Below are 15,751 nucleotides of genomic sequence, written 5' to 3'. Positions count from 1 at the left end.
ATTTTTGTTATAGAAAGAAAAATTCATCACTATTTTGTGTTTCACTGTTTGTTGAGTGTGGCCTTGCTATCCCTGAAAGTGGCTGAAGGTCCAGAATGGGGAGCTTAGAGGAGCTTGAGGTGAAGTCTACAGGCTGATTTTTTGGATTTTAGTAATGGTTTTTTGAATAGCTTTGCTATTTCTGAATAATGTGAACATATGTTTGGTGGATGAAATGAGAAAAAGGATCAGAATGTCTACCGCCCAATTTCTTATGCTTATCAAAGAAAATGAGAAATTTGAAAAGAAAATTTCCAAATAACTATAATACTAATGCAGACCCTAATTTATGATGTATGAAGAACCTTGTCCCAAGGGTTGGGACTTCTCTGAGTGCATGAACCTGTCAATTACAATTTTGTAATCTTCTTACTCTCCCTTATCAAGGCATCAACTTAATCAAACCAACACAACAATCTATGAATATGACTGCAATAATCCATCCTAATTATTTGATTGGTTCAATTCACCATTATTTCCTTTGCCATTACTCATAATCCAATGACCCACAAACCAAAATGATACCTATGCCTCATTTAGGTGGCAAGTTCCAATCAAACTCTCATCCATTGACTTCTATCACCACAATTCATTTTATAGAAAAAAAAAATTATAAAATTGTAAATAATTTTAATTCTTTTTATAAAATATTTAATATTTTTTTAAATAAAAAAATTAAATTCTTATGAAATTATTGATTCTAAATTTATATAAACCTCTAATTCATATTTCACTTTAATATATAAACTATTCATATATCAAATATCAAAATTTATTTGCAATTTTATAATGAATTGTGCGTGAATTATTATAATTTTAGAAATATTAATTTAAAATATTAAAAGAAAAATTCATGACAAATTTAGATAAATTCTAGTTTTTGATAAATATATTACTAATTATCAAGAGTAATTTATTATTAATTAATTTTTTTTTAAAATAAAAATTTGAGATCGAAAAAATTTAAAATTTTTTAAATTTATTGAGACTCATAATTAATTATTATTTTATATTTAATTTTTTAATATATGTAATATCTATACTTCAATTATATTATTAGGTTAATTTATGAATATCAATCAGTTTTTCTCTCCAAATAATTTTAAAAAATAAACTTTAAATTTTTGTATTGAGTGAAATTAATAATAATAAATAACAATATATTATTTTTTATATATTTAAATTTTATGCTTGTATAACATAAATTATTTTACGTTTGGTTTTAATTATTATATTCTGTAAATATATATTTAAATTTTTATATTTTTAGTCAATTAAAGAATTTATTAAAAAGTTACATTAATCAATGATTATGTAAGATGTAAAAGAATAATATAATTATAATTAAATTTAAAAGTAATTCTACGTTAATTGTTATAGATAATAATCTTTACGTTTATGGGAAATCATTTTTTTTATAATTATAGTTAAGAAAAAAAAATCAGATTAATATAGATCAAATCAATCAGACTAATCACAACCTAAAAGCATTTGCCATGTTGTAGCTATCTGCATCTCTGGCTGAGAAACCCACCGCAAACCATCGTCAACGATGGGGAAGAAGACCAACCAACCAGAAATCTTCAACAAGGCACCGGTTCAAACTAGAAATCAACATCCAGAAAAAGAGCAGAAGTCTTTCCTTGCTATCGAAGAAGCTTGTCGCTGAGGTAAATCTGACTTCTCACTCTCATCTAATCAATGAATATACTTATTCTCTACCGCAACAGAGAAAGAAAAACACAAAATATCACAACGAAGGGAATGAAAAACCACCATTAGAAAGAGCAACCATACAAGTTTTGAACAGCTTTTTCTGTCCCCCTTTCGCTTTCTTTCTCTATCTTTCTCCCTATTCAAAACTTCTTTTTTCTTTTTGTTAATTATTGGGTAAACAAGTAATCAAGAATTTCATATTGACTAATTAGGGTTTGATTTTGTATTTAATATAATTTCAATTATTTATTTTTACTTGCAGGTACAATGAATGGTAGGCAGAAGTTTTCATCTACTTAATTATCTTAGAATCTTCTGGACTCATTTTCTCACCAAATTATTTTCTTACAAAAATTCACCTTTTTATTTCGCCTAACAATAATAATAAAGCAAATAATATAAAAATTTTCATAAAGTAATTTTTTTAATTTTAAAAATATATTAAATAATAATTTCACTATCACCATTTGAATCAATCAAATTCCATCTGGACTCTTCTAAACCAAATTTTATCTTATTATTGTATTATTGGCTGATTGAGATAGAGCACCATCATTAAATTAATTGATTTTTTTATAAAATTAAATTAATTAAGTAAGAAAAATTGGGCAGTAGAAGAGAGAAATAGAGAGTGAAGGACCACAGTGTCTCTACATTCTTTAGGTTTCAATTTTGAGAGTGAGCTTTTCCTGTCTGTTTAATTTTATATTCTTCATTGCTTCTTCCTTCAAGAAACTTCCTTCTATTTTATATTCCCCAATATTAAAAAGATATTTACTATCTACTCAATTATTTTATTTTATATTTTTGACTGCTTCATCCTTCAAGAAAATTCTTTTTATTTTATATGTTTAATACGATTTCCCAAAATTAATTCCTTCGAATGGACTATTAGGGTTTAATTTAAACCTAAATTGCCGCGTATCTAACAACCTGGATTTTTACCTACCAAACAAAACCTCTTCCAAAACGCGTTTGATAATGACGTTTTTTCAAAAAAAAAAAAATACAATTTTTCTAGAAGACAAAATATATTAATTCTTTTCTACGTATAGGAATATTATAATTGTAATTAAAAATATTAAAATACATTTGCATAAATTATATATACATATGTCAAAATTAAAGCTTAATAGGTTTTAATATTTTTATATTAATATGTGGATTTATTTAATTTAAAAAAAATATATTTTTATGAGGTTAAATAAAATATTATTTTTATTAAAATTAAAATTAAATTTGAATATTATGAATATATACGAGTTAGAAAGAATTATTAAGCTGGAAAAATTAAAGAAATAATTAATTAAGTTAAGTAAAAGTTGGGCGTGATATAGTTAGAAAAAGAGTAATGTTTATTTAAATAAAGGAAATTAGGCAGACGGGGATACGCAGATAGAGATTAATTGAGGGTGGAGATCGCATATCGTATAGTTTCCATGGCCAAAATTTAGAAATAGTATAGTTTAAGGACTAAATTGTAAATTAGCGGAGCAAAGATGAATCAAAATCTCACTCTCAGTCGGAGCATAATTGCCTTCTGTCTCTCTCCGCCGCCCAAGCCGCCAAGTCTTCAACACACTTGCTTTCCGTTGGAAATTATGCCAACAAATAATTTATTCATTTATTTATTTTAATTTATAATTTATGCAATTTAAATATTAAATTTTTTTATGAGAAAAAATAGCTATTATTCAGGGAGAGGAACAGTTATATATTCCTTAAAGAGGTGAAGGTTCAATTCACGAGGGAATTAGAAGCTCACCGGACGGGAGAGATCAATTTTTTGCATTTTTGACCATCCAGTCTGCATACCTATCAGCTAATTTATAAATATGAACAATATTAAAATTTAGATTATCGACTAAAATCGTGTGAACATCATCAATAGAGATTTTGATCTTTCAAGAGATAAGAGCAGAAGAAACTCAACAGCAGTAACTTGAGAGAAGTCTCTCTGACAAAGAAATTTCAAAGCATAAATTTCAGCTACAAGAGAGAAAGCACGGTAAAAAGTGACAACATTGCTATTCATGAATCAAGATAATTTCTGATAATAACTCCACAGCCCTGTGGTATAAGACATTTTCTCTTCTGTCCAATAATTAGAGTTTAAATTTTTTAAGTTGCAAATATTATTTTTTTAATGGTTACATTCAATATATTCCTATTATATAAAAATGAGTCTAATAACATAATTAAAGTTTATATAATAAACATAATAAATTTAAATATAAATATTTAATTTATTAAATTTATTCATACAAGCTCAAATTTTTCCATAATTTTAATGGAAATTTAAAATTATAACATTAGCATTTTAAAAATAATTAATTTTAAATTAATATAAAATCATCAATTTAAATATTATCAAATTAAATTGATTAATGAAATTATTACAATTCACTAAATTAAATTACTAAAAAAATATATTGTTTTTATATAAAATTTTTATTGTTAATTTTATATTGATGACTACAATGAAATTGAGCTATAATTAATTAATATGTAAAAGAAAAAATATGAAGCGGTTCATATTTATGGACGGTCAGTCAAGTCAATTGATTAATAAAATGAATAAATGTAATGAATTATTTATAATTCAAAATAAATATGTAAAAATATGTATTTTGATTTATGTTTATATTGAAAAAATGCATAGCTAGTTATTAAATTTTTTAAAAATCAACAAATAATAACTAATGAATAAAAGATATAATAAAAATATATTAGATTATATCTGTTAATAATAATTTTACGTTAGAAAATTCAGTATGTTTAAGAAATGATGAATTTTAGTGAATAATCAAATATTATGGTATTAAAATTTTTTTTTTATAAATAAAAATAGATATTAGATCATCAGACTCTGATTATATAAACTTATTTCAAGATTACAATTAATACTTATTTTAAATTATTATTATATCCTATCAAATATTATCAATATTATGATATGTTTTCAGTGACTAAAAATATACATTTAAAAGTTACAGTCAAAGTAATGAAATGAAATTATTTTAATTATTAATATATAAATAATATAATTTTCTTTTTGTTAATAGCTAGATAAACGTATTGGAATTCTGTTTGTTTGGCTAGTTAAAGAAGTATTTTTAATTTAGGGATATTTGTTGATTAAATTTTTGTGAATATCTAATTTAACTTAATTTTATTAATATTAACTTAAGTAATATATAATTAAACTTAAATCGATTCCATTTTTAAAACATAATATTTGTGTTGATTTTTTATTTAATTTCAATTTTATGTATTGTATGCATTACTAAACTCTGTTTATATAAATAATTCACTAATGTTTATGATTTTTTATATAAATTATGAAATTAAATTTTATAGATAAAGAAATTAAAATTTGAATAGATTAATTTTGGCAGTATCATCGATAGTTTAATAAAAAGCAGGAGTGCTCAAATTAGTAAAGTAGATTTGTCGGTTTCTTTATGTGGCAAGAGGCATGGGGGACGCAAGCTTGCTTTTGTTTAATATTTTCATATTCATTACCACCTATAACGCAGCATCTCTATGAGAGAACAAGCACCAATGTCTAGACAATATATATTGCAGATATGAATTTTTGTGCATGGTGACTGCTAATTCATTTGAAACAACTTGGGGTGAGGGGTTAAGCTAGCTTCTGGAAGGAAAGAAACAGAAACAAGTTGGCATGGATACTAAAGTTGCGGCATTCTTTGGCTTCTATTACATTTTTAACTTTTTCTCCTACATGTAGCAAAATAAAAAAGAAAACAAAAGGGAATTCCTTGCTTGTAAGTTACAGTCATCGAAAGGACAGGGCAGTTCAACTTCCAACAAATTAATGCCGCCGATGGCTTTTCTTTTCCAGTAACTGCTTCTCAGAATATTCTGGAAAAGCTCTTTTTACCGTAAAATTAAAACTCTCTGATTAATAATTTTCATGAATATTATTAATGAATCATTAGCATACGTGTATAAAAAATGCTTTTAAGAAAAATACATACAAGCATACAATAAATACGCGTACATGGAATGACATCTCATCCTTACAAGTTACAATAAATTAAAAAATAAAACAAAAAGACAATTTTCTACAGGGCCCACCACACATGGCATTTGATGAGAATGAGACCCAATGTTTCTCTCTCGCACTGAATAGGAGACCCGCGAGCTTCAACCTCTCCACGACCTTTTTTAGACTTCCCCGTTCTCATTTACTGCTTATAAATATGCACAGCCCTTGCTTTCTATGAAAAGTAACCCAACCTCTCTCTTTCCCTTCAACACGCCGATAGCTGACCAAGACCCAGAGGAAGAAGAAGAAGATGGGCTTACAGAGCCACCTCAACGACGTATCCTCTGATTCAATCCCGTTGTTGTTGCTAGCTGTCGTTGCTAAATTCGTCGATCACCTCCGCTCTTTACTTTTCGCCCTCTTCCACTCCTTGGGTCTTTCGCGTTTCGGCCCTTCCCATGCCGTAGTCGATGATGGCCTCGTGGGCTCTGGACTCGCTGGCCTCATCGTCCTCGCCGAGCAGCTTAATCTCAACCGCGTTTTCTCTTACAGGTACTGCTGTGGAGGCGGAGATGATTTTAATAGTGCCAATAAGGGGGGATCGGATTGTGTGGTGTGCTTGTCCACCTTAAGAGATGGGGACCAGGTAAGGAAGCTTGATTGTTGCCATGTTTTTCACAAGGAATGCTTTGATGGCTGGCTTGATCATCTCAATTTCAACTGTCCTCTATGCCGGTCGCCGCTGGTATCTGATGAGCGCGTCGATTTCACACGGAAACGCGTGGGTGAGGATTTAATGGATTGGTTTTCTATGAGATAAAGCTGCGAACGGGTCATGATGTTTATTGCATGTCGATCGGCGGATGTTGATGAGATGAGGTATGATCAGCCGATCAACGGTGGTTGAAGGCAGTTTCTTTTTCCACTTTTCGCTTTTGAATTTTCTTTTTTCTTCTTTTTGAGAGCTCTTACCTTATGGCTACGGGTTCTTTTTCTTCTCTCCCCCGTTTTTTTTTTTTTGGTTAATTTTTTTTCAGTGCTGTAAATTTTTTAGATTTTAGTGATTGTTGCGAGAGGGTCTTGTACAAAAGCTTTTACTTATTGGAGAGTTTTTTTTTTTTTTTTTTTTTTTTTCATTTACAATATATAAATTAAATATATATTTTTAAATAATTATTATAGTTCTTAGATAATTTCATTTTTATCATTAAGTTAATATCTACATTCAATTACATTATATTTAAATGTTCTAGTAGAGATTTATAGATTGGTTTTTTATACATTTAGGTATTTAATAAATATGTTGGTTCAAAAAATATTTAATAGTTAAAATTAAATATTAAAATTAAATTAACAATTAATATTTAATATTTAAAAGATAATAACTGATTTTTAATATTTGAAAATGACAAAAGAAAAGAAAAAAGAAAAGAAAAGAAAAGAAAAAAAAAAAAGAAAAGAAGGAAATTGTGTAATTGGATAGGGTAGCTGCAAGGGGTTGTGTAAGGATGTGGGTAGGGATGACTATTATTTTGAAATAAATTAATTTAAAATTTTGATTTGATTTAATTTTTAATTTTAAAAATTTAAATTATTTTGATTTGATTTAATTTTAAAATATTTTAATTAAATTTTAAAATATTAAAAGTAAAGTGTAAAATATAAAATATAAAAAATTTATTAAAAATTTATTAAAAATTTAAACTGATCAATTGAATTAATTAATTTAATTTGATTTGATTTTTAATTCAAATGGATTTAATTTTTATAAATATTAAAATTTTAATTTTTAATTTATTTGATTTGATTTATCGATTAATTTTTTTTAATTTTTTAAATAAGATTATATTTTATATTATTTTTATTTTTATATATACTAAAAAATCGGGTGAAATAAGAGGAAATTATTTTTTAACTATAACAATGTGTATATTAAAAATTTTTAATATTCATTCAAATGAAATGTTTTTAAAATAATAATAATAATAATTTTATTTAAAAAATATGACAGAGTGAGAATTATTAGTGTTTCATCACAATTGACTACTTATCTTTATTTTCAATTTCTCATATTAAATATTTATATATTTTGTGAATTAAACCTTTAGTCATTTTATTAAAGAAAATAATTTTTTAAATTTTGAAAAGATTTATATAATTTAATTTTTATAAATTATATAATTTTTATAATTTTAAATCTTTATATTATTCAGGCGTTATGATTTGGAATAAATAAAAAATTGGCTAATGGCTACTCTTAAACTTTTTAAAAAAGTATAGAATTTAAATTTAGTGATTCAATAATTAATTTTAACAAACACAAAAGTACAATAACAATTTAGACTATTTTTTAATTTAAAAAAATAAAATATAGTAACAAATTTATATGTAAAATTTTTCAAAGTGTATAAATGATTTTATTATTATTATTATTTTAAAAAATAATTTAATTTTTTTTTAAAAGTATTTTTTATTAATAGTTTTTTTAAATGTATTAAGCGTTAAAAATATAAAAAATAGTCTTGATAATACAAAGAGAACCTAAATATAATAATTTTGTTCTTAACATTGATATACATTGTAAGTATGATTTATAATAATAATAATATCCTTTGTCACTTAATTTCTTAGATTATATATTATTAAATTTATTAGTGATATGATTTGATATTCGTCTAGAATGTATTATACGCCGATCATTTTTTATTAATTCAAGTGAGATATTTTTGATATTGACCATTTAAAAATATGAAATTAAGGTAATTGATTTAAGGATGTTCGGTTTTGACAAAAATCGGTAGAGAGTTGGTAAAGTCATTATAATTTTATTTTTTATTTTTATCATAGAATGTTATAAAATAATTCATATAATCTGAGTTATTATGAAATTTATTATCCATTTGTCAGTGTAAATTGAATTTTCAGTGTAAAATCAAATAAATACACATTCTATTATTTATTTATGTTGCTCTTATTTATTATTTCACTCGCTCGATCAAATAGATTATTAGTTTAAATATTAAAATAGACATTTTTAAATATTAATCATCTCGCTTTTATTTTTTTATAAATTATTAAATCACATTAAAAATGTTTTAAAAGTATTTTCAGCAACACCAATTAATATATTTATATAATCAAAATTTTTATAATTTTTTGGTATCATATTTGTTAAGTCTTAGGTAAATATTTCGCTATACAGGGGAAGGGAAAATTCTTTTGATCTTTCTAAGCCAAAATGAAATACAATTCAGATAATTTATGATCGCTGCAGATGCAATGTATTGACAAGCAAATATATATTTTTTTAATTTAAATAAAATTCTGAATTTGAAGGTTGTTTTTTTTTTTTTTTAAACCATCAATAAATACTTTAAAATAAATAATAATTAAGTTATTTAATTTTGGATGGAGGCGTAGATGGGACCTACGAGGAGGCCTCAATTATAGTCCTAGTTGCATGGCCTACAGCCTTCACTTGAGATGTGTCCTCAACGCATCCTATTTAAGGCTGAAGGAAGAATGCGCAAAAAGCTAACTATTTAGCCATTAAATTTTAACCATTCAAGTCACGTAGAAAGCTTAGTGAAGACTTATTGATGAGCATGAACCTAGGTCACTGTCGTTGGGTAGAGGAGAAGAAGGCCCACAAGTGGTGATCTTATATTCAATGCCCTTTGAAAATGCAAGCAAAATGGGTATCCTAATAAAATTTTAAAGCCCAACTCCCATACAAATAAACATAAATAAATAATGCCTATATAATCGCATTGTAAAGATGATACAAATTTTTTTTTTTATCTTTAATCGCATTAGATATTTTAAATAATCTTATTTATTTTATTTTTAATATATGGTATATACATCCTTTAAAAAAAAAATCATAGACACAACAATATAAATTGAGATGCAGAATTCAAAACTATAAATTTTTATGATATTATTGAGTGAAATAAGATTAAAAAGGGTAATTAGGTAAGTAAATCAAGTTATATTTTTATTTATAAGAGAGTTCCGAGAAACCCTTCAGTCAATCGACTTTGATAGACAACCACCGGGTAGAAGTATTGTCAGATAAAAAAACAAAAAACAAAGAGTAGAAGTCTTGGTCTTCTGTCCCTTCTTGCAAAGACCACGTACCTTTCCAGTTTCCACAGGTCCAATTGCTTGATTAACATGTCAAGTCTTTAAATATTATTTTATTAATAAAATAATTATTTTCATTTTACTTGTAAATTATAAATTAAATTTATTTTAATTATTATTTTTTTAAAATTAAGGATGAAAAGAGTAGAATTTTCAGATTCATATAAGTCTGAATCATTTAATTATTGCATTCTATTAATAAAAATACATATTTTAATTATTTATTTTTAAAAAAATTTATTGTTAATTTATATATTATAAATTTATTATTAATTAATTTATTAAAATGTATTTAATATTTCACTCAACTGAGCACTTGAACCCACTGATGAGTTTAGACTTCCTCCACTCTACAGACTCCGCTAAAGCACAGTTTGCTGTCAGAAGATAGCAGCTGAAATGAAAACTCATCTGAATTTCTTATCCTTAACTATGAAAAAGCAAGAGTCACCGACGATTTCCACTCTTCTTGTGCTTTCCCTCTTCATCTTTCTATCTACAATTGAAGTTGAAGCAAGAGTTCTCCAACAAATTTGCTCTTCCTCGTGTGGTGATCTCACCAACATCACTTACCCATTTCGCCTAACCACCGATCCAGTCAAGTGTGGAGATCCAGACTATCAAATTTCTTGCCAGGACAACAAACCCATTTTGGAATTTCACTCAGGGAAGTATTTCGTCAAGCAAATTTCCTATGACAGGCATATAATCCGACTGGTTGATATTAACTTAGCCAATGGTAGCTGCAACCTGCCGTACAAGTCAGTATCAATTAATGAGGTAAAGTATGATAGTCGCTATAGGGGATTGGTATCTAGTACGTTTGCCAGTTTCTTCAGATGTTCAAGCGAGATCAATGATCCAGCTTATAGGAAAGTTCCTTGTTTGAGCGGAAATGGTTCTCATTTTTATGTTAGTTATGGCACATATATAATATCTGATCTTCAAGGTTACTGTTCCTTCACTTCGAGGGTTCCCACAATTTACCAGGCTGTATGGTACCCTTCTTATGAAAGTATCTTGGAATTGATGGCGTTAGGGTTTGATCTTGAATGGTCTGTTGAGTGCCGGGATTGCATTGCAGACGGTGGTTCCTGCAGTTTGAGCTCATTGGGTACACCAAATATCTATGAATGCCACTTTTCAGGTTGATATTCCTTCTTTCTTCAACTACTCTCTAATGGTGTACGACTTTGTTTCTTGATTTGTGCTGGTGGGGACTTAATTTTTCATTTCTTGTGTGGTTGTGCAGGCATACATGTACCCCCTCTGGTTTCAAGTATCATTTATGCTATTTGGGATATTTTGTTAGGTAATTATCCCAAATTGAAAATTTTGCACTTGACAATGTGATTGTGATGTTTTTGAACTAATTAACAAGTTTCCTTCTTTTGCTCGGTCAGGCATAAATCTGATTGCGAGATTCATCCTTGCTCCAATAGTTATAGTTGGATTCCTAATTTACAGACACAGAACAGCAAAGAAGGCTGAAGATAACAAGGAGAACTTTCTACCGAGTCAACGATCCTTGATGCCCAGAAGGTACTCTTACTCTGATTTGATTGCAATTACAGACAATTTCAAAGATAAATTAGGCCAAGGTGGCTTTGGGACAGTGTACAAAGGACAACTTCCTGATGGCTTTTCAGTTGCTGTTAAAATGCTCGGCAACTCCAAGTGCAGTGATGTAGACTTCATTAATGAAGTCTTCACAATTGGTAAAATTCATCATGCTCATGTAATACAGTTGGTGGGATTCTGTTGCGATGGATCTTATCGTGCTCTTCTCTTTGAGTATATGGTTAATAGGTCTCTTGATAAGTACATATTTGCTGGAGAAACAGAACTTCAGCCATTGAGTTGGGAGAGACTTCTTCGAATTGCTGTAGGGACAGCACAAGGAATTGAGCACCTACATACAGGATGTGATGTGTGCATTCTTCATTTTGATATCAAGCCTCATAATGTCCTGCTTGACCATAACTTCATCCCTAAAGTTTCCGATTTTGGTCTTGCAAAATTTTACCCCAAAGAATATGATTTTGTGTTGGTCAGTACTGCAAGAGGAACTATGGGGTACATTGCTCCTGAGTTGATGTCAAACAACCTTGGAGCTGTTTCTTGCAAATCAGATGTCTATAGTTTTGGAATGTTATTGTTGGAAATGGCTCGAGGAAGAAGGAACACTGATGCAAAGGGAAATAGTTCAAGCAAAGTATATTTCCCATCGTGGGTTTATGACCGTCTAAACGGGGAAGGAGATTTAGAGCTTGACAATGTTAGTGAGACCGAGGCTGCAATAGCAAAAAAATTATGTGTAGTCGGGTTATGGTGCATCCAAGAGAATGCATCTGATCGGCCATTGATGGCCAAAGTTGTGGAAATGTTAAGTAGTAGCATTGATGATATGCAACTGCCTCCTAGTCCTTTGTCTTTCCCTGATCACATTGCTGTGGAAGAGCCTCAATCAGATTCTTCGACAGAGTTGCTGATATCTGAAACAGTGGAGCACAGCGTGTAGAATAACAGTTGTTATCTACAGAAGATAATGAGAAGGGGAAGGGCAAATAATAAGTAACTGTTAAATAATTTTAAGCCACTGCATATAGATGAATTTCTAATGTGTTTATCTCTTCTTGTTATTTGATAACTTCCAAAAGGTCCAAATCCTTTAGCTCCGCCAGGTCCTGTATTTTTGCTGCTGAAAAAGCTCTCAGTAAAAGTTTCAGACAACTTGAATGTCCTCATCTTTACATGCAACAGATAAATCTCTGTTTTTGCCAATCTTTCAAAGCAAAATAGAATATCGTGCTGAGAGTTTGCTTCTTGACATGCATATCCATTTTGTGTACTCGTGTCCTGTGTCTGTATTTGCACACCAAAGCTCTTTTTACCAAGTGTTCATGGAATTGCCTCAACAGTTGGCTTCCAAGAACTGGGATTAAGGTAGCCTTTTACTTGAGAAGAGATTGTAAGAAACAGAATTAGAATAAAAAATGGATCAGACTGTTTTCTTTTTCACACAGACAAGAGTGGACTTCATTCCTTATGGATAAGCTTTGTTAAGATTAAGCGAGTGGAAATGTGTTGAATATTAATATTTTGCAACTTTTGCTGTGTCCACAGTTTAATCAGTTGGCCTAGTGTGGTTATATGAATCTGTGAGCAGCCACTAACTCTGTAGAAGGGTTGTGGCAACCGGCAATAATGTAATTGCCAATACTTTTCTTCTGAAGAAAAGAAGGACAATACTTTTTACCATTTTCTAAAGGAAAAATTACTTTTTAACCCAAAAATATATCATAATTAATAAATTCGTTTCTCTATTTTTAAAATGTAATACTTTCATCCTCCATTTTAATTCTGTTAAAATTAAAAGTTTCTCCGTAAAAAATATCACTAAAAATGATCGAACTGTCTTTTTAGAACACATCACAAGAATCCAATATTTTAGTCTCTGAAATTTAATTCTCCTAAATTTATAGGTTTTTCTTTCAAAAAATTAAAAGAAAAAATATGTTTTCGTCTCTAAGATATTACATAATTAACAGATTTATTTCTCTATTTTTTAAATTCAACACTTTAGTTCTTGAAATTTAAATTTTAAATTCAATCTCTATAAATAAATAAAAATTTTAATAAATTTAATATTCAAATTCAGCAAAGATAATAAAAATTAAAATATATAAAATTTAAATTATTAAAAGTAAAAAGTTAAAATTTAATAGAAGTTGTAATAGAAGTTGTATTTGTAACGTCTATAATATTTTAAAAAGTATGTAAGTTAATATTTCTGTTAATTTTAATCTTTAAATATTATAAAAAATATAAAATAAGCTGATATTAAGAGATTAATTAGTAAATTTTTAATAATTTAATACGAAATTTTTTTTTTTTTTTGAAATAGGGGTTGGGGGAGTCGAACCTTAGACCTTTCAAGGTTACAGGATGCACTTTTCACCAGACTAAGCCTTGGAGTGCAATTTAATACGAAATTTTGAAAATGAGTGTTTGACTAGTTAATTATACCTGTGATAAATACAATACAAATTTTTTTGTAAACCCAAGATTCTATCAGTCAAATGGTTCATTTTTTGCTGAAGGATTTCCTCTTGATTTTACTTTGAATAAAGATGGAGAGTTGGCTAAAACACAAAATGCAAACAAGTTCACAATTCAAGGCACAGATATTTAAGCTTAGGCCAGCTGCATATCTGTGCTTTAAGCCACAAGTTCTGAAGGATCAAATAAAATTTTCATCAATTCAAAGTATCATATGCTCCCATCAAATCTCTACTTGACAACGATTATTCACAGCTTATATGTTTTTCTCTTAACACATATTTAGAACGGATGCGTGCAATCTATAGCATGAAATTTTTTATAAAGTGTTTGACTTGTAAACTAATAGAATAATCGAATGTCTGTGATGTAAGAGAGAAAACAAAACCGCAGAGAAAGAAAGTTAAGGGAAAGTGAAGTCATTTTCTTTGATCACCAAATCATAAAAACAAAGCAAATACATGATATGTGTAAGCGATGCATGCCCAGCAGCATATATATTACAAGCATTTCCACACCCTGAAATCAACCTTAATTCAACACCTACGCTTCTATGAAAACTTACCTTAGCTTGCTACCTCGTATGCAACTCTTACATCCCATGTTTTATAACATGAACCAGGAAAGAAGAAAGAAGAAAGAAGAAAGAGAGAGAGAGAGAAAAGGCAAAGATGTAAATAAACAGGAAGACATAAGGTTAAACAAGGAATAAAAAGAAAGTTAAGACCTAAAAGGAAGGTAAATCGGACCGCTACCCTCAATTCCCCGCGATGCAATAATGTCACTCTCCCAATTCTGCCCTTTCACTAGGGCTAGAAACTCAGGAGAGTGCAATTGCAAAGCCTTGTTTCTATTTCTGCTGTTCTTTTGCCATCACGTTTCATCAATATATACACAAAAGATTACCCCTCCTTCAGCGTGCCAGCACAGCCACCCATGACTTCCTTTATAGCCTTTGCCAAAGCCGCCGGAGCCTTGCCGGTGGGTGCCTATCATCTTGACAGATAAAGAAAAAATGAACGGTAGTAGCTCTAGCTAAAATATTTTTGCTAGAAGCATAGTTGCTAAGAAGCTAAAGTAGCAAAGAAAGAGTAGGAAAGAGAGTTGGATATGAGGCATGAGGGGACATGATGGGTCGTATATAAAGGCAAGATTGTAGCTTTTTTTGTTTAAAATGATTGGGATTTTCCTTTAATTTTTAATATGATTTTTTTTCTGGAAAAATTATTTTTTAGTCCCTGATATTTAACGTAATTAACACTTCTATCCCTCTATTTTGACGACCCAATACTTAAGTCCCTCACTTTCTTTTTCATCTAAATTCATAATACTTTTGTCCAAAATAGCCGTTTAGTCAAAGAGTCAAAGGTGAGAGGTGATAATTTTTTTCAAAAATATCCTTAACCCTCAATTTTCCTTCTCTTTCATATTTTCTCTATTTCCTTTTACATATTTTCCTTTTACATTATTCTCCTTTTTTTTTTTCTTTTTAATCTTTCTTCTTTCTCATATTTTCTCAATTTCCTTTTAACTTTATTGATTTTCTCATAAATTTCCTAAAAATTATAAAGTGGATTAAAATTCCCAACTTAAAAACCCTTGAAACCACCACCAATCTTCTAATTCCCACCTTGAAAACCCTTGACATACTTAATAGTATAAGCAGAAGTCACCATAGGATCCTCCCAAAAATTTCTTATCCTTTTTCGCATTTGAAATTCCTAAAAACATTAATATCATGAGTCCAAAACTCAACAGCTGATCCAATCAAGA

At 28.5% G+C, this 15,751-nt stretch overlaps 2 protein-coding genes across 2 annotated transcripts; both read left to right on the top strand.

Annotated features, from left to right (window-relative positions):
• Window positions 1-5,905: 5,905 nt before the first annotated feature.
• On the top strand, window positions 5,906-6,897 carry LOC110630988 (E3 ubiquitin-protein ligase RHA2A). The gene has a single exon (XM_021778663.2). The coding sequence runs from the start codon at window positions 6,081-6,083 to the stop codon at window positions 6,588-6,590; it is 510 nt and encodes a 169-aa protein (XP_021634355.1). The 5' UTR covers window positions 5,906-6,080; the 3' UTR covers window positions 6,591-6,897.
• A 3,332-nt stretch (window positions 6,898-10,229) lies between these two features.
• On the top strand, window positions 10,230-12,937 carry LOC110630723 (rust resistance kinase Lr10). The gene is made up of 3 exons (XM_021778276.2): window positions 10,230-11,063; window positions 11,169-11,228; window positions 11,320-12,937. Exons 1-3 carry the CDS (start codon window positions 10,316-10,318, stop codon window positions 12,435-12,437), a joined length of 1,926 nt encoding a protein of 641 aa, XP_021633968.1. The 5' UTR covers window positions 10,230-10,315; the 3' UTR covers window positions 12,438-12,937.
• Window positions 12,938-15,751: the final 2,814 nt, after the last annotated feature.

Source organism: Manihot esculenta, chromosome 14 (assembly GCF_001659605.2).
Source record: "Manihot esculenta cultivar AM560-2 chromosome 14, M.esculenta_v8, whole genome shotgun sequence".
Lineage (NCBI taxonomy): Eukaryota > Viridiplantae > Streptophyta > Magnoliopsida > Malpighiales > Euphorbiaceae > Manihot > Manihot esculenta.
Note: the sequence above shows the minus strand (reverse complement) of the source record. Positions and strands in the feature narration are given on the sequence as shown.

Excerpts from the sequence above, each read along its gene's own strand:
- LOC110630988 (XM_021778663.2), top strand. The coding sequence starts at position 6,081 with ATGGGCTTACAGAGCCACCTCAACGACGTATCCTCTGATTCAATCCCG.
- LOC110630723 (XM_021778276.2), top strand. The coding sequence starts at position 10,316 with ATGAAAACTCATCTGAATTTCTTATCCTTAACTATGAAAAAGCAAGAG. Across the intron at positions 11,064-11,168 it reads CTATGAATGCCACTTTTCAG|GCATACATGTACCCCCTCTG; the intron begins GTTGATATTCCT and ends GTGGTTGTGCAG. Across the intron at positions 11,229-11,319 it reads TATTTGGGATATTTTGTTAG|GCATAAATCTGATTGCGAGA; the intron begins GTAATTATCCCA and ends TTGCTCGGTCAG.